The 22666-nt window shown below is 45.7% G+C and overlaps 2 protein-coding genes and 1 pseudogene across 2 annotated transcripts; all 3 read left to right on the top strand.

The window, feature by feature from the left end:
- Positions 1-239: 239 nt before the first annotated feature.
- Positions 240-356, top strand: LOC132526621 (U2 spliceosomal RNA; annotated as a pseudogene).
- A 4952-nt stretch (positions 357-5308) lies between these two features.
- On the top strand, positions 5309-6162 carry LOC132525126 (small ribosomal subunit protein eS4, X isoform-like). The gene has a single exon (XM_060157647.1). The coding sequence runs from the start codon at positions 5326-5328 to the stop codon at positions 6127-6129; it is 804 nt and encodes a 267-aa protein (XP_060013630.1). The 5' UTR covers positions 5309-5325; the 3' UTR covers positions 6130-6162.
- Positions 6163-16128: 9966 nt separating this feature from the next.
- On the top strand, positions 16129-22263 carry SLC3A2 (solute carrier family 3 member 2). Its single transcript, XM_060158876.1, has 9 exons — positions 16129-16706; positions 17098-17271; positions 17854-17948; positions 19579-19647; positions 19744-19802; positions 19953-20133; positions 20246-20389; positions 21545-21628; positions 21753-22263. Exons 1-9 carry the CDS (start codon positions 16274-16276, stop codon positions 22113-22115), a joined length of 1602 nt encoding a protein of 533 aa, XP_060014859.1. The 5' UTR covers positions 16129-16273; the 3' UTR covers positions 22116-22263.
- Positions 22264-22666: the final 403 nt, after the last annotated feature.

The following is a 22666-nucleotide window of genomic DNA, read 5'->3' as shown; positions in this document are numbered from 1 at the left end:
TGTAGTTGATTTACAATGTTGTGTCAGTTTCAGGTGTACAGCACAGTGATTCAGCTACATGTATACACACACACACCTATATATATATATACACACACACACACACACATATCACACACACATATATGCATAGATACATTCTTTTCAGATTTTTTCCCTTATAGGTTATTACGAAATATTGAATATAGTTTCCTGTGCTATACAGTAGGTCCTTGTTGGTTAGGGAATCTTAATTATAGGTTGTTTCTTTGGTTTTTGGCCCAAGATCAAGGTTAGTATCTGTTCTTATCATTTAACATCTCATAAATCCTCTACCTGAGGATACTTTATTTATTTTATTTTATTAAAAAAATAATTTATTATATTTATTTTATTTTTGGCTAGGTTGGATGTTCGTTGCTGTGCGCGGGCTTTCTCTAGTTGCGGCGAGCGAGGGCTACTCTTCATTGCGGTGCGTGGGCTCCTCATTGCAGTGTCTTCTTTTGTTGTGGAGCACGGGCTCTAGGCGCCCGGGCTTCAGTAGTTGTGGCTCGTGGGCTCTAGAGCGCAGGCTCAGTAGTTACGGCACATGGGCTTAGTTGCTCTGTGGCATGTGGGATCTTCCCAAACCAGGGCTCGAACCCGTGTCCCCTGTGTTGGCAGGCAGATTCTTAACCAATACACCACCAGGGAAGCCCTGAGGATACTTTATTAAGTGGAATTTTGGAACAGGGAGATGAACCAGAGGCTTGTTCCTTCCATTCCACAAATCAGTCTGCTGTCTCAGTTCCTCAATGAATGGTGTGGTTCTCCCTTTTGGGATAGATGTCAATTAAAGTGCAGACTGTTGGACTTCCCTGGTGGCACAGTGGTTAAGAATCTGCCTGCCCAAAAACAGAAAGATAGATCAATGGAACAGGATAGAAAGCCCAGAGATAAACCCACGCACATATGGTCACCTTATCTTTGACAAAGGAGGCAGAAATGTACAGTGGAGAAAGGACAGCCTATTCAATAAGTGGTGCTGGGAAAACTGGACAGGTACATGTAAAAGTATGAGATTAGATCACTCCCTAACACCATACACAAAAATTAGCTCAAAATGGATTAAAGACCTAAATGTAAGGCCAGAAACTATCAAACTCTTAGAGGAAAACATAGGCAGAACACTCTATGACATAAATCACAGCAAGGTCCTTTTTGACCCACCTCCTAGAGAAAAGGAAATAAAAACAAAAGTAAACAAATGGGACCTAATGAAACTTCAAAGCTTTTGCGCAGCAAAGGAAACCATAAACAAGATGAAAAGACAACCCTCAGAATGGGAGAAAATATTTGCAAATGAAGCAACTGACAAAGGATTAATCTCCAAAATTTATAAGCAGCTCATGCAGCTTAATAACAGAAAAACAAACAACCCAATCCAAAAATGGGCAGAAGACCTAAATAGACATTTCTCCAAAGAAGATATACAGAGTGCCAACAAACACATGAAAGAATGCTCAACATCACTAATCATTAGAGAAATGCAAATCAAAACTACAATGAGATATCATCTCACACCAGTCAGAATGGCCATCATCAAAAAATCTAGAAACAATAAATGCTGGAGAGGGTGTGGAGAAAAGGGAACCCTCTTACACTGTTGGTGGGAATGTAAATTGATACAGCCACTGTGGAGAACAGTATGGAGGTTCCTTAAAAAGCTACAAATAGAACTACCATATGACCCAGCAATCCCACTACTGGGCATATACCCTGAGAAAACCATAATTCAAAAAGAGTCATGTACCAAAATGTTCATTGCAGCTCTATTTACAATAGCCCGGAGATGGAAACAACCTAAGTATCCATCATCGGATGAATGGATAAAGAAGATGTGGCACATATATACAATGGAATATTACTCAGCCATAAAAAGAGACGAAATTGAGCTATTTGTAATGAGGTGGATAGACCTAGAGTCTGTCATACAGAGTGAAGTAAGTCAGAAAGAGAGAGACAAATACCGTATGCTAACACATATATATGGAATTAAAAAAAAAATGTCATGAAAAACCTAGGAGTGAAACAGGAATAAAGACACAGACTTACTAGAGAATGGACTTGAGACTATGGGGAGGGGGAAAGGTAAACGGTGACAAAGCGATAAAGAGGCATGGACATATATACACTACCAAACGTAAGGTAGATAGCTAGTGGGAAGCAGCCGCATAGCACAGGGAGATCAGCTCGGTGCTTTGTGACTGCCTGGAGGGGTGGGATAGGGAGGGTGGGAGGGAGGGAGACGCAAGCAGGAAGAGATATGGGAATATATGTATATATATAACTGATTCATTTTGTTGTGAAGCTGAAACTAACATACCATTGTAAAGCAATTATACTCCAATAAAGATGTTAAAAAAAAAAAAAAAAGAATCTGCCTGCCAGTGCAAGGGACACGGGTTTGAGCCCTGGTCCAGGAAGATCCCACATGCCACGGAGCAACTAAGCCCGTGCACCGCAACTCTGAGCCTGCGCTCTAGAGCCCGTGAGCCACAACTACTGAGCCTGTGTGCAACAACTGCTGAAACCCACACGCCTAGAGACCCGTGCTTCGCAATAAGAGAAGCCCACGCACTGCGAAGCCCACGCACTGCGAAGCCCACGCACTGCAACAAAGAGTAGCCCCCTCTTGCCACAGCTAGAGAAAGGCCGCACAGCAACGAAGACCCAACACAGCCAAAAATAAATAAATAAATAAATAAATTTATTAAAAAGAAAGTGCAGACTGCTGGTGTTCTGTGTATCATTTAGTTTTTGGAAAAAAATTTTAAGGTGAAACCTGCTATTTCCCCCTTTTTCTTTAACATTATAGTTTTGATGCATTTTTTCTGTCTTTTTGTGCCCTAGCTCTTTAAGATTTAGTTATAGTACTCTAGTTAGACGTTTTCTACAAATTATTTTGTCCCCTAGTGATAAACCCTTTTTAAGATTTCCAAGTTTTTACTACTTAACCAGTGCTGCAGTGAAATCCTTTGTATATTGCTTTGTGCATGTGGATGAGAGTTTCTCTGGGTTATGAATCCAGGAATGACATTTCTGGGTAATAGCTATGAGTATTTTCAATTCTACAGGCTTTTGCAAATTGCTCACCTAGAGAGATTGTACCAGTTAATGTTGTCACTTATGCAATTTCATGTTCTTGTCATCACTTGGTTCAGTCAGATGTTTTAATATTGCCAATCTGATGGACATAAAATTATGTTTTGTTGTGATTTTAATTTGCATTTTCTTGGTTACTGCTAAGGTTATGTAATGTGTCAAGAGTTCACTGGCCATTCTTTTGTGTATCCAATTTTGTGAAATGACTGTTCGTAGTCTGTAAATATTTTTTTTTCCTACCAGGTTGTTGGCCTTTTCCTTACTGGTTTTCAGTGAGTTATATGTTTTATGCAAGACTCTGTTGTTTTATTAGTTTCAGATACTATGTCTTCTCCCGTTTGTGGCTTGTCTTTTCAGTTTGTTATGGTCTCGTGATGCACAGATTTTTCTTGCAGAATTTATCAGTTCTTTTCTTAATGTTTTGTGCTTTTGTGTCTTGTTTAAGAACTCCTTCCTTACCTTGATGTCAGAAAGATATTCTAATTTTTTTTCTAAAAATTTTAAATATTTGCTTTTCATACTTAGGTCTTTTAATCACTTGGAATATATTATTGTGTTTACTTTTAAATAATGACCTAATTTTATTTTTTTCAGCACCATTTGGTGAATAGCTATTCCTTCCTCCAGTGATTGTAATATTATCTCTGCATATATTAAGGTTTCAAATATGCATGAGTTTCTTTTAGATTTCATATTCTGTTCTATTGGTCCGTTTGTCCATCCCTGTGGCTATAGCATGCTATTATTATTACTTTAGCATGCTATTATTATTACTTAAGAATATAACATGCTTGGTATATGGTAGGATTTGTCTTCAAAAATATTACTTTTTAAAAAAAATATCTTTACTGTTTTTGGCCCTTTTCTCTTACACGTGTTATAGAATCATAAAGTTCCCAAGAATAGATATTCAGATTTGTATTGGAATTGCAGTGGATAGACAGATTGTTCAGGGATGTCAATGAAAAAATTAACCAATAGTCAATCTAAGAAAGAACTGGAAAATTTTATTTAAGCCAACCTGAGGATTATAACCCAGGAGACAGTCTTTCAGAAAGCTCTGAGGACTATTCCTCTGTTAGAGGTCAAAGCACAGTTTTATAAGTTTTTGAGACAAAGGGTCATATATCAAAGTAACATAGTCCAACAAGGCGAGCTGTGAGTTATTGTGACCCCTTACAGAATTGAGAAAGGAATGTTATCTTCTGAGGAGTTACCTTCCTGGTGCCAGGAGGAAATTGCTTTGTTTGTTTGTTTGTTGTTTCTTTTTGCAAGTAGGCATTGCTGTGTGTTCTAAGGGGATCTAGTTAATGCATAATGCAGATGCACAATGCACACTGAAAGGGCAGTGGAGTGGCTCAAACTGCAGAGAAAAACTTTATGTTAAATTTTTCTTATCTTGACTTAATTTTATTTCATCAGGGAGCATTAATTTCTTTATGACATCAAATCTTTCTATTCATGAATATGTGACACTTCTCCTTTTGGTCTTTACACTTGCTATTATTCCCTCACCTAGAAAACTTTCTTTTAGAAAGCTCCTTTGTTCCTTTACCTCCTTGGGTCTTTGCTCAAATGTCACCTCATCAGAGATGATTTCCTTGAATAAAGTAGTCTCCTTCTCACCCTCCTCTATCTTTTCAAAGCACTTGTAATCATTTGACATACTGTGTATGGTTGAGTATTTTTTAATTGTCTTTCTTTCACTCAGTGGAATTAAGCTTCATGAAAGCAGGGTCTCTTTCCTCGCTACCACCCCAGCTCATAGAAAAGTGCCTGGCACATACTAGGTACTCAGTGTTTTTTGTGTGAATGACTTTCTGTAGGATATTATCTTTTCCTTCATAAAGAAGTTATCTATTTACTGTTAGATTTTATCTTAGCTCTTAGTTTTCATTGCTAGTGTATATGGCAACTTAAAAAAAAAGACATTTTCTAGTTGTTTGCTACTGGTGTACAGAACAGAATTGTTTTTGTATATTATTTTATGTCTAGTATTTTATTGAACTCTTATTCTAATAATTTGTCTAGATTCAGTTTGATTTTTCTATACAGAATTTTATTTTCTATAAGTAAGAAAAACATTTACGTATCAGTTTTATTCCCCAAATCAAATTTTAGTTACCTATACAAGTGTTTTGTAAATTATTGATATTACTATTTTAAAGAAACTTGCTCACTCTTTCCGTGCCTAGCGCAGCCATGGCTCGTGGTCCCAAAAAGCACCTGAAGCGCGTAGCAGCTCCAAAGCATTGGATGCTGGATAAACTGACTGGTGTGTTTGCTCCTCGTCCATCTACCAGTCCCCACAAGCTGAGGGAATGTCTCCCCCTAATTATTTTCCTAAGGAACAGACTTAAATATGCCCTAACAGGAGATGAAGTAAAGAAGATCTGCATGCAGCGTTTCATTAAGATTGATGGCAAGGTCCGCACTGATATAACCTACCCTGTTGGTTTTATGGATGTCATCAGCATTGACAAGACTGGAGAGAATTTTCATCTGATCTATGACACCAAGGGTCGCTTTGCTGTTCATTGTATTACACCTGAGGAGGCCGAGTATAAGTTATGCAAAGTGAGAAAGATCTTTGTGGGGACAAAAGGAATCCCTCCTCTGGTGACCCATGATGCTCGCACCATCCGCTACCCTGATCCCCTCATCAAGGTGAATGACACCATTCAGATTGATTTGGAGACTGGCAAGATTACTGATTTCATCAAATTTGACACTGGTAACCTGTGCATGGTGACTGGAGGTGCTAACCTGGGAAGAATTGGTGTGATCACTAACCGGGAGAGACATCCTGGTGCTTTTGATGTAGTTCATGTGAAAGATGCCAACAGCAATAGCTTTGCCACCCAGCTCTCCAACATTTTCGTTATTGGCAAAGGCGAAAAACCATGGATCTCTCTTCCTCGTGGAAAGGGTGTCCGCCTTACCATTGCTGAGGAGAGAGACAAGAGACTGGCGGCCAAACAGAGCAGTGGAGAAAATGATCTCTAAGTGATGTGATTGGGAAAGTCTTTGTACTTAGAAATAACGCTACATAATTAAACGCCTCTTTAGTGTTAAAAAAAAAAAAGAAACTTGCTCTATGGTAACTCAGTTCTAATGCTGCTTTCTAATTTGAGGATGAAAAAGGACTCCCCTTTCCAAACTTGCTATAAGACCCATTTTTCTTAGACTTTTGAGTTTTAATTTTGTCTCTAGTCAGCACCTTTAACTGTACAAATTTTTTTCTTTCTTTTTTTTTTTTGCGGTACGCGGGCCTCTCACCGTTGTGGCCTCTCCCGTTGCGGAGCACAGGCTCCGGACGCTCAGGCTCAGCGGCCATGGCTCATGTGCCCAGCCACTCCGCGGCATGTGGGATCTTCCCGGACCGGGGCACGAACCCGCGTGCCTTGCATCGGCAGGCGGACTCTCAACCACTGCGCCACCAGGGAAGCCCAACAGTACAAATTTTTGTTTGAGATCATTTACTCTTTTCATGGAAGTGTGATAACCAGAATCTAGATTTCTACTATTTAAAAATATCTCTCTAAATGTCTACATTTCCGTAGATATTTTGTACCTTTTCTGTTGAGTGAAATGAGTAAGAAAAAAGCTTCCTTAAATAACATTTCCAGATTTGAGTGCGAGGGTCTGTGAGAAGAATCTGCTTTAATGGCCTGTTTACTGCTAACTACCATGATGTTTTCTGCACAGAGTACTTCTGACACTTAATGTGTGGGTTTTCCACCAAGCAATTCTCCAATGCTGTGGGGACACCAACTGGATGTCCTACAATTTCATTCAGTTCTAAAACTACCTGGGGTTGCACAGACCCCACAGGTTAAGTAAGGGCTCAGTCTCACAGACTGTTCCCCACTTCACACAACAATCTCAAGTAGTGGATCTGCAAGTTACCCACACTTTTGAGTTGGCTAAAGATTAGGGGTTCCCACAACCCCCTCCTCAGGTTTGAATTTGCTATAACAGCTCATAGAACTCAGGGAAATACTTTACATACTATTATCAGTTCATTATAAAGGATATTATAAAGCATACAAATGAACAGCCAGATGAAGAGGTACATAGGGTGAGGTTCCAAGTGCAGAGTCTTATGACCCTGTGGACTTGAGGTGTGACATCTGCTTGGCAAATGGATGTGTTCATCAGCCTGGAAGCTCTCCAAACCCTGTTGATTAGGATTTGTATGGTGTTTCCATTAGATAGGCATGATCACTGGCCATTGGTGATTACTCAGGCTTCAGCTCCTCTCCCCTCTGGAGGCCGAGGGGTGGCGCTGAAAGTTCCAAACTCCTAATTACTCAGGTTCTTCTGGCAACAAGTCTTCATCCTGGAACCCACCCACCCCCACCCAGGTCACCTTGTTAACATACAAAATGACACTCTTTACTCTAGAGATTCCAAAGGTTTTAGAAGCTCTTGTTCCAGGAAAGTGGAATGAAGACCAAATTCCTTCCTTCTGTTGGCCGCACCGCATATGGGTTCTTAGTTCCCTGACTAGGGGATTGAACCCGTGCTCCCTGCAGGGGAAGTGCGGAGTCATAACCACTGGACCACCCGGGAAGTCCCAAATACATATTTCTTATATCGCAGTATCACAGCCTGGTATTGCAGCACCTCTGGGAACATGTGTTATTGGGGACTTATAATGGTTCAAAAGAAGCTGTGAAAATCAGGCTGTGGTAATCACTGATTGTAAGGAAAAAGTTTATTTCCTTTCTCAGATTGGTTACATTCTAGTTAGCATTTCATTAGTGTAACAGTTTCTATTTTGAAATAGAAAAGAGGGTTTCCCTTCTTAGTGATGTATTTTACTTTTTTTTTTTAATTTGTCTTTAGTTTATCTGTAGTCCAAATTATTTTACAGAGAGTTGTTGAAATTAACCACTTTAGGTCCAGAGTGAGTGGTTATTTCAAATTCAGGTTTCTGTTATATTCCATACTTGGAACCATTTCCAACTTGTTTAGAGAACTGTGTGATAGCAGGCAGGAGAAGTTTCTGTTGTTCTTTAAGTGGAGATACTGTAATTATATTAACCAGGCTACAGAGTTTATACCAGCATCTAGCTGGACAAGGAGGATAGGGAGATGTAAGAGCTAAGAAAATTGCCCAAGTGCTTCTGGCCTAGAAAACTGGAAGAATGCCAGTGTCACTCACTGAACTGTGATATTGAGCAGGGGGATTGAGGAGGAGAGGCTATAGGGGATTGTGGGAATGGCAAGATAAGATTAATTTTGAATAAGTAGAAATATAGAACTAACTAAAGATGAACAAAGATTTGGGGGTCCTTTAGTAGATTTGAGAATAAATGGGGTCCTTGAGGGACTGAGGACGTGTACAGCGTTTTACTATTACCAGTTTATTATAAAGGATGCAACTCAGCAACAGCCAAATGGAAGAATGCACAGAGCAAGGAGTGGGGGTGTTTGTGCCGCCTCACCCGCACCCTGATGTGTTCACCAACTCGGAAACTGTGAACCCTATCATTTAGGGGTTTTTAATGGAGGTTTCATTATGTAGGTATGAGTGATTAAATCATTGCCATTGGTGATTAACCCAGTCTCTAGCCCCTCTCCCCTTCCCAGAGGTTGGGGGGTGGGACTGAAATTTCCAACCTTCCAATCATGACTTTCTGATAACCAGCCCCCATCTTCAAGCTTTCTAGAAGTCCACCAAGAGTGGCCTCATTAAAACAAAAGACATTCCTATCACCCACGAGATTCTAAGGGAGTTAGGAGCTCTCTGTCAGGAACTAGGGACAAAGACCGAATATATGTATGTATTTTAATTGTGTTACAGTTACCCATGTGGAAAAAAAATTAGATAGGCTCTCTACCTTATGCCATAAGTAAACATAAACTAAAGATTGATTAAGGATTGCAATGTCAAAAATAAAACCTTCCTTTTTTTGTGTAGAAAATATAGATGAGTATCTTTCAGGCCTTGAAGTAAGGAAAGATTTAAAAAATAGGACATTAAAGTCCGTCGACAGATGAATGGATAAAGAAGATGTGGCACATATATACAATAGAATATTACTCAGCCATAAAAAGAAACAAAATTGAGTTATTTGTAGTGAGGTGGCTGGACCTAGAATCTGTCATACAGAGTGAAGTAAGTCAGAAAGAGAAAAACAAATACCGTATGCTAACACATATATATGGAATCTAAAAAAAAAAAAATGGTTCTGAAGAACCTAGGGGGAGGACAGGAATAAAGACGCAGATGTAGAGAATGGACTTAAGAACAAGGGGAGGGGGCAAGCTGGGATGAAGTGAGAGTGTGGCATTGATATATATACACTACCAAATGTAATATAGCTAGTGGGAAGCAGCCGCATAGCACAGGGAGATCAGCTCGGTGCTTTGTGACCACCTAGAGGGGTGGGGTAGGGAGGGTGGGAGGGAGATGCAAGAGGGAGAGGATATGGGGATATGGGGATATAAGTATACTTATAGCTGATTCACTTGGTTATACAGCAGAAACTAACACAACAATGTAAAGCAATTTACTCCAATAAAGATGTTGAAAAAAAAATAGGACACTAAAAACCCCCAAAACCAGAGTATACAAGAAAAGACTGAGAGAGAGATATATATATATATTTAAAGAAAAAAATTTTTTTTGGCTGCGCCACGTATCTTGTGGGGTCTTAGTTCCTTGACTAGGGATCGCACTCACGCCATCAGCAGTGAAAGTGCAGAGTCCTAACCACTGGACTGCCAGGGAATTCCCAAGACTGATATACATGTATATATTTAATAATATATAAATATATAACTGATATATATATTTAATATATACATATATATTAAATAATACAGGCCCTTTATTTATTTGCTTTTTTAATATTTTATTTATTTATTTATTTGGCTGCTCCGGGTCTTAGTTGTGGCATGTGGGATCTTTTAGTTGTGGCATGCGGGATCTTTAGTTGCAGCATGCAGGATCTTTAGTTGTGGCACGCAGGATCTAGTTCACTGAGCAGGGATCGAACCTGGGCCCCTTGCATTGGGAATGTGGAGTCTTAACCACTGGATCACCAGGGAAGTCCCGAGACTGATATATATATATATTTTTAAATTTATTTTATTTTATTGATTTATTTTTGGCTGTGTTGGGTCTTCGTTGCTACACATGGGCTTTCTCTGGTTGCGGCGAGTGGGGGCTACTCTTCGTTGCGGTGCAGGGGCTTCTCATTGTAGTGGCCTCTCTTGTTGTGGATCACGGGCTCTAGGTGTGTGGGCTTTGGTAGTTGTGTCTTGTGGGCTCAGCAGTTGTCGCTCGCAGGCTCTAGAGTGCAGGCTCAGTAGTTGTGGCGCACAAACTTAGTTGCTTCGTGGCATGTGGGATCTTCTGGGACCAGGGCTCGAACCCGTGTCCCCTGCATTGGCAGGCGGATTACCGAGACTGATATATTTTTGATGGATAACTTTTGTTCATCAAAGGACACCTGAGGGACTTCCGTGGTGGCGCAGTGGTTAAGAATCTGCCTGCAATGCAGGGGATACGGTTTGACCCCTGGTCCCGGAACATCCCACATGCTGCGGAGCAACTAAGCCCGGGCAACACAGCTACTGAACCTGCGCTCTGGAGACCGCGAGCCACAACTACTGAGCCCACGTTTCACAACTACTGAAGCCCGCATGCCTAGAGCCTGTGCTCTGCAATAGGGGAAGCCACCCAATGAGAAGCCCGCGCACCGCAACGAAGAGTAGCCCCCGCTCACCGCAACTAGAGAAAGCCCGTGTGCAGCAACGAAGACCCAACACAGCCAATAAACAAATAAATTTATTAACCAAAAAAAAAGACACCTGAGTGCCCATATCTTGATTTCTAATACCATTCTCCAATAAAAGGGACCAGGGCTCCTTGGAGAAATGGCTGATTCTAGGGCTGGGGCCCTAGAGAATATACAAGATAAACCTGGAGCATCTTGCAGTGCCAGAAAGCAGAGTAGTGTTACAAAAAGGGCGGGGGGGGGAAGGGGGGAATGTATTAAAAGGACACAGTGGCCAGACTGAAAGAGCTCACAGTGGCCAAAGCTGGAATAATTTGAGCAGCAAAGCAATATAGTGTTGGATTCTAACCCAAAGTATAAAATAAGTATCCAAGAATACATACATATGTTGACTTATACTGATATAAATAAATGAATAGATAAATAAATAAATAAGGGAAAAGAGACAAATCTTCCATACAGAAAAATCCCAAATAATTTATGAAGATACTCCCAGCTCTGGGAGGCAGAGCTTAACCTCATACCTCTTGAGTGTGGCTACACTTAGTGACTTTCTTCTAAAGAATGTGATGATAGAAAGTTTTGAGGAGCAGTGGAGATGGGGAAGATGACAATACCCAACAGTATTGTGTGACTAGAACTGCAGAAGGAGCTGACGTTGGAGTACTTTGGTGATCATTTAAGGAATCATTTAATCTCTTATTACCAATTAGCCTTTTGATGAGATCAGTATTCTGTCTCTGATCAGTTGAATATCTTTTGTTTTTAAAGTTGAGATTTATTTTTTTTTAAAGTTGAATTTGTTTTTTTGTTTGTTTTTTGGCTGCGTTGGGTCTTTGTTGCTGCGTGTGGGCTTTCTCTAGTTGCGGCGGGCGGGGGCTATTCTTTGTTGCGGTGCACGGGCTTCTCATTGTGGTGGCTTCTCTTGTTGCGGAGTACGGGCTCTAGGAGCGCGGGCTTCAGTAGTCGTGGCTCGTGGGCTCTAGAGCGCAGGCTCAGTAGTTGTGGTGCCGGGCTTAGTTGCTCCACGGCATGTGGGATCTTCCTGGACCACGGCTGGAACCTGTGTCCCCTGCATTGTCAGGCAGATTCTTAACCACTGCGCCACCAGTGGTTAAGAAACTGATCAGGGAAGTCCTGATCAATTGAATATATGATGTTATCTATCCAAGGGTAATATGTTAAAAGTACTTCTCTAACTCTTCCATAACTTGATCTGCTGTATCTCTGGTGTTTCTCTTTTAATACTTGGTTGCAGTAGAGAGAATGGCTTGCTGCAGTGTTATTCATTTGTCCATTGTGAGTATGAGATACTTTTCAGATGTTTTCATTTCTCTTCTTCTAAGAGAAGGCTTTGGTTGGCGTTTCCTTTACTCTTTCTGGCTTTTATTCCCCCTCACGTTCCTCACCCTTCACTAAGACAGCTCTGACAGTTCTCTTCAGCAGCCAGTGCCCCTTCTGCAGGATTTGTAGTAAAGTAATATTTCAACATCACTTCTTCTAATAACAGCGGCCAAGTGGGCCCCTGTGGTTGGGGTCAGCCTCCTCCTCTGCTTTCATCTCAGCTGCACTTTGGCTTCCAAATGCTTGGTTCCTTAACTTCAGCCGTCATCCATTTTTCAAATGGCTAAACTCAAGGCTGATGGGTAGTTTAGAGGCAGAGCCTGAATGCTTTTTTTCTGGGTGTTTTGGAATTATGTCTTCAGCTTTGGCAGCGTTGCCATGTCTGTTGGACAGTCTCCTAAGTTTCTAACTATCCTCCCATCTTTGCTCTGTCTTTGGAATTTTTTTTTTACACACTGAGGGGGAAAAAACTTCCATATCTTTTGGCTAAGATCAAGTAATCCTCACTTGTTGGGAAACAGGTGACATGAATTTTTTCAACAGGGGATTAGAAAGGAACTTTCTCTGTGCACTTGGCCCTCTGAACTTCAGGGCCCCACCCCCATCTTCTGAGTGAGTGTAAAGTCCTGAAGGCTTGTGGCCTCATTATTTCGTCCTTATTGGCCTCTGGACTCTTGAACTGCTTTTTTCTTTGCTTTGTCCCAGCCTTTTCTTGAAGGCTAAATTCTTCTTGAACACATTATATACTTTGAATTCTATAGTAAATACTAAGTTTTATATTTAGCAACATGCATTGTAGGATCTGAGGATCTCGAGTCACCTTCAGTCCTCTTCTCTGCAGTCTTGCCCTGTTGCTTTTCTGTCCTCTCCTTCACCCAGATTTATTCTTTGTTTTATTTGATTGAACAGTTACAAGTTTTGGTTTGTTTTCCTACATAAACAGCTTCATCTTGATACCATACAGTGTTGTTTAAATTCCTTTTCACTTTTATCCCTTTACCTTCACATGCTACTTTTGTTTTTGCATTTTATTATTTATTTATTCATTTATTTATTTTGCGGTACGCGGGCCTCTCACTGTTGTGGCCTCTCCCGTTGCAGAGCACAGGCTCCGGACGCGCAGGCTCAGCGGCCATGGCTCACGGGCCCAGCCGCTCCGCGGCATGTGGGATCTTCCCGGACCGGGGCACGAACCCGCGTCCTCTGCATCGGCAGGCGGACTCAACCACTGCGCCACCAGGGAAGCCCTGCATTTTATTTTTTTAATTAAAAATTTTTAATACAATTTTAAAGGTTACTTTCCATTTCAGCTATTAAAAAATATTGGCTATATTCCCCATGTCGTATAGTACATCCTGGAGCCAATCTTATACCCAGTAGTTTGTATCTCCTGCTCCCTCACCCCTATATTGCCCCTCCCCGCCACTGGTAACCACGTTTGTTTTCTCTATCTGTGAGTCTGCTTCTTTTTTGTTGTATAATATTTACTAGTTTGTTGTATATTTTAGATTCCACATATAAGTGATATCATACAGTATTTTTCTTTTTCTGACTTACTTCACGTAGCATATGCCCTCCAAGTTCCTTCCACATTGCTGCAAATGGCAAAATTTCCTTCTTTCTTATGGCTGAGTAGTATTCCATTATGTGTGTATACATGTATATGTGTGTATATATGTATATATCACATCTTCTTTATCCATTTATCTGTTGATGACACTTAGGTTGCCTCCATATCTTTGCAATTGTAAATAATGCTGCTATGACCACTGAGGTGCACATTTCTTTTCAAATACATGCTACTTCTGTTGAATTATTTCTAAGAAGGGAGCAATTTGGGTTTGATTGATAATAGTTCATCCACTCGTTTACCAAACACTTACAAAGTGCCTACTGTGTGCTACCCCTGAGCAGGCACGTCCATGAACAAATAGCACGAGGCCCCTGCCACTCGTCTTGAAGTGCCGACACTCAGACAAGGAAATGTAATGAACAAATGAGACGTGAATTGTAGAAGAGAGAGGTGCACAGTGGATGGAAAGTAATCCTTTCGGGGGAGTTGAGAAAAGCTATCATTTGAGCTAGGTCTGGAAGGAATTGGAGCTTATGAGGCAGGGTGGCAGAACAGGAAGGGCAGAACACAGAGGGAATGGCATGTACAAAGATGCAGAGGCCTGACAAAGCTGGGTGTGTTGTGGGACTAACGGGTGTTTGAAGGCTGATGTTGCTGGAGGGTGGTCCCTGTGGCAGGTGTGGTGGGTGATAAACTTGGGAAGGTAAGTTGTTAGCTTATTTACCGCATGCAGGAGGGATTTGTTTCATCTTTCTGGAGCCATGGGGGGCTGTGAGTAAGATACTATGTGTATGTATGGGGGTGTTATGTTGGACTATCTCAAGGAGAGTGTCTGACCCCACAGTTCTTAACTTTGAGCTTTCATGCTGGTGATAAAGTCTGTTCACAGCCCCTGGTTGGCATGCCCAGGGCACCCTGGACTCCTTATCATCATTGAGCACAGGTCTGAACTCCAACCTCTACCCGCTTGCCTGGGGTGAGGGATGGGGATGGGCTCTGGTACGAAGAAGGAAGGGGAATGGCACGGGATGAGCCTTTTCACTCTCTTGGCTCTCCTTTGGTACCTTTTCCATTTCTTCAGATCTTGGCTTCTGCTTTCTTCCAAATACACAGCTATCTTGGCTTCCAGCCCAGGTGGGAGAGGGAGAAAGAACTTATTTCCTTCAGCGCCTCTCTGAAAATAACCCAGCTGGCAGTGCGCAGGAACAAGAAGTTCCTGAGAGTGTTGGCACCTCATGGTGTTGATGTCCGGCAGTCCCTGCTGTGAATTGTCTCATTCTCAATCCAAGGACCTCTGTGGGGAGAAGTTGGGTGGTTTTCAAGGCCTCTGCAGTACCAGCTGCCTCCAAGGCCTAGCATAGTGAAGGGGTAAGGGAGGTAAGGGAACCATGGCACCGTGGGGAGATTGGGCTAATGTGTGGGAGGCCCTGCAAGGAGGGGAAGATTCTGGCCATGGCAATCTTCTGATCTGGTGTAAGGAGAAGGTGGGGGCCTCTAACTGAGGCCCAGCCCCAGAATGTTGTCAGCCCCGAGGCTGTCCATCCATCTCTTTTGGATGTCAGGTTCCTAGCTGCCCGACATCCTGGGGCCAGAAAGTGGGGGTGGGGTAGGGTAAGATGGGGAGTGTCAGCAACTGTGCTGTCCAAACAGATTTATCATAAAATATCATGGGGAAGGCTAGATTAGGGTTAATTCACTAAAGTTAATAAAGCACAGTACTGTAGTGGGCACTCAGTAAATAGTTGCCGCATGATGAATTAATTGAACTAAATTCAAGATATCTTGAAAGAGTGGGAGTAGCCCTGCGGGGAATCGGAGGTCTAGCGCCAAGTCCCAGAGGCCTGAGAAGACAAGGTCTGGTGGGGGAAAGGGCTGAGTTGAGTTTGATTGGCTCTGAGAGTACAAGTGGCCATGCGAAGTTGGGAAGACCAGGCGGTGGCCTGAGCCCTGGGCCAGGGGCAAATGGAGGGTGGTGTCCAGGGAAGTCACAAACCTTCGGTGTGGGCAAAGAGGGGCCTCGGGACCCCCCCGCAGTTCTGGATATCCCCTTTGGCCCACTTTCCGGCAGCGCGAGGGACCAGCGGGGACCTGAGGCAGGACAAAGCACAGACCCCGCCCACCTAAAGGTGGCTCCGTGCTCAGCCTTCTTTGTGTCCGAACCTTAGGGCTAGACTGTTCGAGGTGAGGAATTCGACCACACGGCCGTCGGAAGCGAGTTCCCAATATTATTCCCTCGGCCGCCGCCCACCCTTTCAGTCCCTGGAAGAGCAATCCAGGATGTTCCACTTTAAGGGGCGGGCCGGGGCGGGGCTCCCGTGCCCAGTACCAGAGACCGCGCCCGCCCGGCCACAGACGCGGTCGTGGAAGCTGAGCGGAGTCACAGAAACCTGGGAGACTGTTCTGGGGCCGGGAGGTCCGGGCAGCTATCCAGCCACCAGCTGACCGCAGGCTGCGTCGTGTTGCCGGTTTCGCAGGCACCATGAGCCAGGACGCCGAGGTGGACATGAAGGAAGTGGAGCTGAACGAGCTGGAACCCGAGAAGCAGCCGATGAACGCGGCGTCGGGGGCGGCTGTGGCCGTGGCCGTGGCGGGCGGCACCGAGAAGAATGGTCTGGTGAAGATCAAGGTGGCCGACGACGAGGCGGCCGCGGCGGCCGCGGCCAAGTTCACAGGCCTGTCTAAAGAGGAGCTGCTGAAGGTGGCAGGCAGGCCTGGCTGGGTACGCACCCGCTGGGCGCTGCTGCTGCTCTTCTGGCTCGGCTGGCTGGGCATGCTGGCGGGCGCCGTGGTCATCATCGTTCGGGCGCCGCGCTGCCGCGAGCTGCCCGCAATGAGCTGGTGGCACAAGGGCGCCCTCTACCGCATTGGCGACCTTCAGGCCTTCCAGGGCCGCGACGCAGGCGACCTAGTGGGTGAGTACGGGGCTCCCCCACCCCCACCCCGCGTTCCCCTGGTTTAACTGGTCACCGGCTTCGACCCCTGTGCCCAGATTGACCCAGGTGGTTCTCCACCCTTCCTGGTACTGGTGACCGACCCCCGGGACGTAGCCCCTCCTTCTTTCTTCGAAGGAAACCGCCCCCCACTCCCTCTTTCCTGAGGGTGGCTGACTCAGCATGCTCCCTTCCCCCCCTCCCGGCGCCAGTAGCCTATCGCTGCCGGTTTCTGAAGCAATGTTCTAGTCTCCTTACAACAGCTTCTCTCGTGATCCAGCCAAACCGCCCCCCCCAACTTCGTCTCGGGGAGAATAGGGGCGATCAGGGGCCTCAGGGAGGCGTCACTTTAAACTCTGCTTCTCCATTTCAGGCCTGAAGGGGCGGCTTGATTACTTGAGCACCCTGAAGGTAAAAGGTTTTGTGTTGGGCCCAATTCACCAGAACCAGAAGGATGACCTCACAGGGACCAACTTGGAACAGATCGCCCCCACTTTCGGCTCCAAGGAAGATTTTGACAGTCTCCTGCAATCGGCCAAGAAAAAGAGTGGGTGTCCTAGAGCTCGCAAGCAGCTAGGAAGGGCTTGGCCTTCTGGCCAGAGGAAAGGCCGGATAGCTTTACTGTCTGGTGTATTGCTGAGTGGCTCAGAGTTTTCCTAAGGCAGGTACACGGGAGGTTTGTTAGGCTTCAGCCTAAAATGGACTTGTCAGGTGGTTCAGAGCCTTTCTATACTTGGATGTGCAGTTATTTAACTTCTGGGCTTCAGTGCCCTTATTTGCAAAATGTAGGTTTTTGCTAAATCAGTGGTTTTAAAACTTGTAAAAGAGTGGATCCTTTTGAAAAAAAATCCAAGGAAAATCTTTTCTTACATTGAACAGGGTTTGCCTTGGGGGTGAGGGGCCCAGGGCCTCATAAGCTCAGCCTTCTCTGTTACACTACCCTCCCCCCGCCTCCCGCCCTGCCACTTGCTCATATTTCTGTTTCAATGGAATGAGTTTTGCCAGGGTTCAAGTCTAAGCTTTTGTACCAATACGTAGGAAATACTCTGCCGACTTATATTTGTTGATTTCCTCCTTTCCCCTCCCCCCAGAGTCTTTCTATCAACTGCCTCCCCCTCCATTGTTCTAGGCATCCGGGTCATCCTAGACCTCACTCCCAACTACAAGGGCCAGAACCTGTGGTTCCACTCCACTCAGATTGACACTGTGGCCACCAAAGTGAAGGTGAGTGTGTTGGTGCCTATGGCATGTGGGAGCGGGATGCTGGGGCTGTTCGGTCCTTTCACAGTGAGTTCTATAAACGTAGCCCGGTGCCAGCCAAGGCGCCCCTTGCTCCTTGGAGCCAAGCAGGCGTGCTCCTCCCACAGGCAGAAGGATAGGCAAACATTGCACCCCTATTTTTGTTTGTTCCTTTTCTGACCACTCATTTTCCTTGTTTCCCTGGCTCTGAGGGTGACAGTGCCAGGAAGGGAATTTCTCAGATGTGAATTTTCTTCCTTTTGGGAGAGGAAGCCCTTTCTCTATGGGAATTCTGTCCTGTCTGGTTTCCCTTTTCTTATTTGATGTGTTTTGGAGTGGAGCCCAGTCTGAAATTGTAAGCATTGGGGTCTTCCTATGTGTCTGGGAGTATGCTGAGTACTTTATATACCTTCTTTAATCACCTGTATAACCAAACAAGGTCCCTGTCAGTGTAATCTGTAAATGAGGAAGCTAAGGTTCACAGGTCTTTAATGTGCCCTGGGATTTGATGTTCCAACTAGTCTTATCTCTCTAATCTGCCTACTCTGAAGGCCTAGGCTCGAACTCTGTACCCTGCAGGCTGGGAGTGGGGCTTTGAATGTCATCCCAGCTCCTAATGCCTGGGTTCCAGGACACTGACCAGTTCAGAAAGGGTAGAACAAAAATGGAGGCAGACTCTGACACTTTGCTGGCAGCCGTGATTCTGAGGTAGAATTCTGTTGTCCCAGTTGACTGATTTCAGTTGACTCTTGGGGTCATTCGGTTCATTCCTTGCTACTTGCTGGAAGACCCTTTAAAAGTTACTGAGAAGGGAATGTTTTCAGATGGTGTGGCATGAGGTGTTGTAGCCTCAGATGAAGATGGAGACTAGAGGAGAGAGCACATGGATCAGAGAGAGAAAGAGGAAGAGAGGGGCAGCAGGAGTGGGGTTCCATGTCATGTGCCCCATGAATGCCAGGGCTTCAGGCCTGGGCCTGTTCTGCAGAGCTGGCTTCTCTTTTCAAATCTTTGGCTAAACTGCCCTGGGGCTGTGCTTTGAATTTCACTTTTTTATCCTTGGTCTTGGCTCTGACCAGCTGTTTTACTTACACCCTCCCCAGACTCCAGGAAACTGGGAGAGGAGTAAGTATACTCTTCTTGGGATCTTGGTTAGCATTTTCGCTCCCATCTCTGCTGCTCTCTGATTGTGGCCTTGGGCACGCCTCCTTGCGTCTCTGACATTGTTTGCTTATCTGTAAAATGAGTATACCAGCATTCCACACATGCTAAGTGTTAGATGAAGTTACATGTATGAACACACTTTTCTCATAGGTCTTTTCTGTAGGGGTCAAAGGTAAAGCTTAAAAAAAAAAAAGGTAAAGCTTTGTGATTCACCATGAGGAGGAGTAGAGAAGTAAAGCGTTATATCACTAAGAGAATCAATGATAGGTTAGAATGGAAGGGAACTAAAGGCTACCTCCAGATTTATAATAGAGGCAAGAAAGTGAGACCGTTCACGGCAAGTGACTCTCCAGAGGCCACGGGAGAGTGCATGGTAGGCAAGATCTAGTGTGGGCTGAGCCCTTGCATCAGAGTGTTGATATCTTTCCTCTGTTCTTTTGCCTCCCTCCTGTAGGAAGCTCTGAGGTTTTGGCTGCAGGCTGGTGTGGATGGGTTCCAGGTTCGGGATGTGGGGAATCTGACAGTGAGTACCCTTTCCACGCGAGAAGCAGAGCCTGGGTGAGAACAGAAACACCCTGGTAGTGTTCCCTGCTTCTTGCCTCTGCTCTTTTCCTCCTAGGATGCATCTTCGCTCTTGGCGGAGTGGCAGAATATCACTAAGAGCTTCAGTGAAGATAGGTGGGTACCAGACCCTGGCTCCCCTAACTCAGCTCCTTTGTGGGAACCCCTCAGCGGAGTGTTAGCCCCAGGAAGCAGAGGTCCTAGTCCAGAAAACCTTCTTCCTTTCTTGTCCTGTACTACCCTTGACTCCTGCTCTGCTCTGTGCAGGCTCTTGATCGCAGGCACAGACTCCTCCGACCTTCAGCAGATCCTCAGCCTGCTCGATTCCACCGAGGACCTGTTGTTGACCAGCTCTTACCTGTCAACCTCCAGTTTCACTGGGAAGCATACAAATTTCCTGGTCACCCAGTATTTGGACGCCTTTGGCAGCCGCTGGTGCAGCTGGAGTGTGAGTACCACAGTGGTAGGAGAGGGGGCAGGAGGCCTTTTGGAAGAAAGGAGTGTTGGAAGGTGGAGGCAGAGGCAGGCCTTGGGGCTCACCAGTGCTTCCATTCCTGCAGTTGTCTCAGTCGGGGCTCCTGACTTCCTTCGTGCCACCTCAGCTCCTCCGACTCTACCAGCTGCTGCTCTTCACCCTGCCAGGGACCCCAGTTTTTAGCTATGGAGACGAGATTGGCCTAGAGGAAGCTGGCCTTCCTGGACAGGTATCGCTTGCTGCCTGCCCAGCACAGTGGGGGAGGCTGCATTCATCCGTCACGGTGGTTCTGTGGCTGGCAGTGCACGGGCAAGAGACTTGGGGAGGAACCTGCGTTGGATTGCTAGTCAGCCACCTGGGCAGTTGCTGTGTGGCCTTGACAGGATATTTCACTTCTCTGACTCTTGGTCATCTCTGCCGTGATACTACTTTTTTTATAAGGGTAGTTAGGACTGAATGAGGGCGTATTTTATTTTTATTTATTTTTTTGTTTTGTTTTGTTTTGTTTTTGCGGTACGCGTGCCTCTCACTGTTGTGGCCTCTCCCGTTGCGGAGCACAGGCTCCGGACGCACAGGCTCAGCGGCCATGGCTCACAGGCCCAGCCGCTCTGCGGCATGTGGGATCTTTCCGGACCGGGGCATGAACCCGTGTCCCCTGCATCGGCAGGCGGACTCTCAACCACTGCGCCACCAGGGAAGCCCTGAGAGCGTATTTTAAAATGCAGTACCTGGCTCCTGGTAGGAGTTCAGTATGGTAGCCATCACTTGGTAATTCGTTCATTCACTGGGCAGCGGGTACTCCGTGTCAGGCTCTGCTCTCCAGGAACTCAGAGTTGCGTGGGGGAACCAGATGAGTAAGAGAAGTACATGCAGCGAGTGCCTTGGTGGGGTAAGACCATGAAGGCACCCGGTTAGCTTTAACCACAGGGTTGGAGGTTGACACCTAAGCTGCTATTTATAGAACCTGTCATTCACTTATTCCACAAAGCTTTATGCAGTAATTCCTGTAGGCTATGCGTGGAGGAAACAAAAATACAGCGGTGCACAAAAGAGCTGGAGGTGGTGAAATTAGATAGTAAGCACATGTTGATAAAGATGCCAGGTGCTGATATGTGCAAGAAAGCAGGGTAAGGGGCCTAGAGAGCGGGGACGTGGGTGGTTTTATATCAAATGGCCACAGGAAACCCGATGGAAGCACCTGAGCAGGGACCGGCGGGCAGTGAGGGGCTAGCTTGTGGCTGTCCGGGAGAAGCGCCCTCTAGGCTAGGGGACAGGGGGTGAGGCCCTGAGGTGGGGGACGTTATACTTCTGTGGGGCTGGAAGCGGGAGGAGGAGTTGGAGAGCGGCCCAGGTCTTTCCAAGTCCTGTTCTCCCTGCCTCTTAGCCTGTGAAGGCCCCGGTCATGCTGTGGGATGAATCCAGCTTTCCCAACACTTCAGGACCTGTAAACACCACCATGACTGTGAAGGTAAGGGTTTTAGATGGGCAGGGCCTGATAGGCAAGGGGTGAGGGCAGGTGGCTGGTGGGAGTTCGCGCCCCGGGGAGCCCTCCACCCCTTTCTGCTGTATCTTTACCACTTTACCGTTTGCAGGGCCAGAGCGAAGACCCTGGCTCCCTCCTCTCCCTGTTCCGATGGCTGAGTGATCAGCGGGGTAAGGAGCGCTCCCTGCTGCACGGAGATTTCCACGCGCTCACCTCAGGGCCCGACCTCTTCGCCTATATCCGGCAGTGGGACCAGAGCGAGCGTTTCCTCATAGTGCTCAACTTCGGGGATGTGCGCCAGCCTGCTAGGCTGGGGGCGTCCAGCCTGCCTGCCGGCGCCAGCCTGCCAGCCAGTGTGGATCTGCTGCTCAGCACACAGCCAGGCCGCAAGGAGGGTGCCTCTCTTGAGCTGGAGCACCTGAACCTGGAGCCCCACGAGGGGCTGCTGCTCCGCTTCCCCTACCTGGCCTGACCTGGGCCCACTATCCTTCCCCTCCCCTCCGCAGGCCCTTTGAGTTCTGGTTTCTCTCTCTCTCTCTCTTCTTTTTTTTTTTAACTGTTACAGATGAACCCCAAAATAGGGTGTTTTCTGGTTTCAAATAAAAGTCACCCCTACCTGGTATGGCCTCCTCTTCCCTCTACCCGCTGTCAACGGCAGGAAATTCTCTCCCCTTCTTCCCCTCTCCCCCACTGGACCCCCCGCCAAGTGATCAGGACCAGGGAGGAAGGGGCCTGTCGAGGTCACAACAGCAAGGTGGTGTCAGGACGAACTAGCATCCCGGCTCCCACCCGGCCCGGAGGTCTCAGCTCCTGCTGACTCTTCCTGACCACCTCCTCAGCAGTGGTCTCCAGCCAAGCGTGGTCACTTTTCCTGTTTTGCAGACTTCACCTTTCTGGGAGGAAAAGTGGGAGTGGGGTGGCCTGTTTTCTAAAAGGTACTTCTAAAAGATGCTGCAGGTTCTTCATTCAACAAGAATTTATTGTGTGCTCAGCACATGCCTGGGGTCACAGGAAGGAACACAG

This window comes from Lagenorhynchus albirostris, chromosome 9 (genome assembly GCF_949774975.1).
Source record: "Lagenorhynchus albirostris chromosome 9, mLagAlb1.1, whole genome shotgun sequence".
Classification (NCBI taxonomy): Eukaryota; Metazoa; Chordata; class Mammalia; order Artiodactyla; family Delphinidae; genus Lagenorhynchus; species Lagenorhynchus albirostris.
The sequence above is the reverse complement of the archived record's forward strand: the minus strand, read 5'-3'. Positions and strand labels throughout refer to the sequence as shown.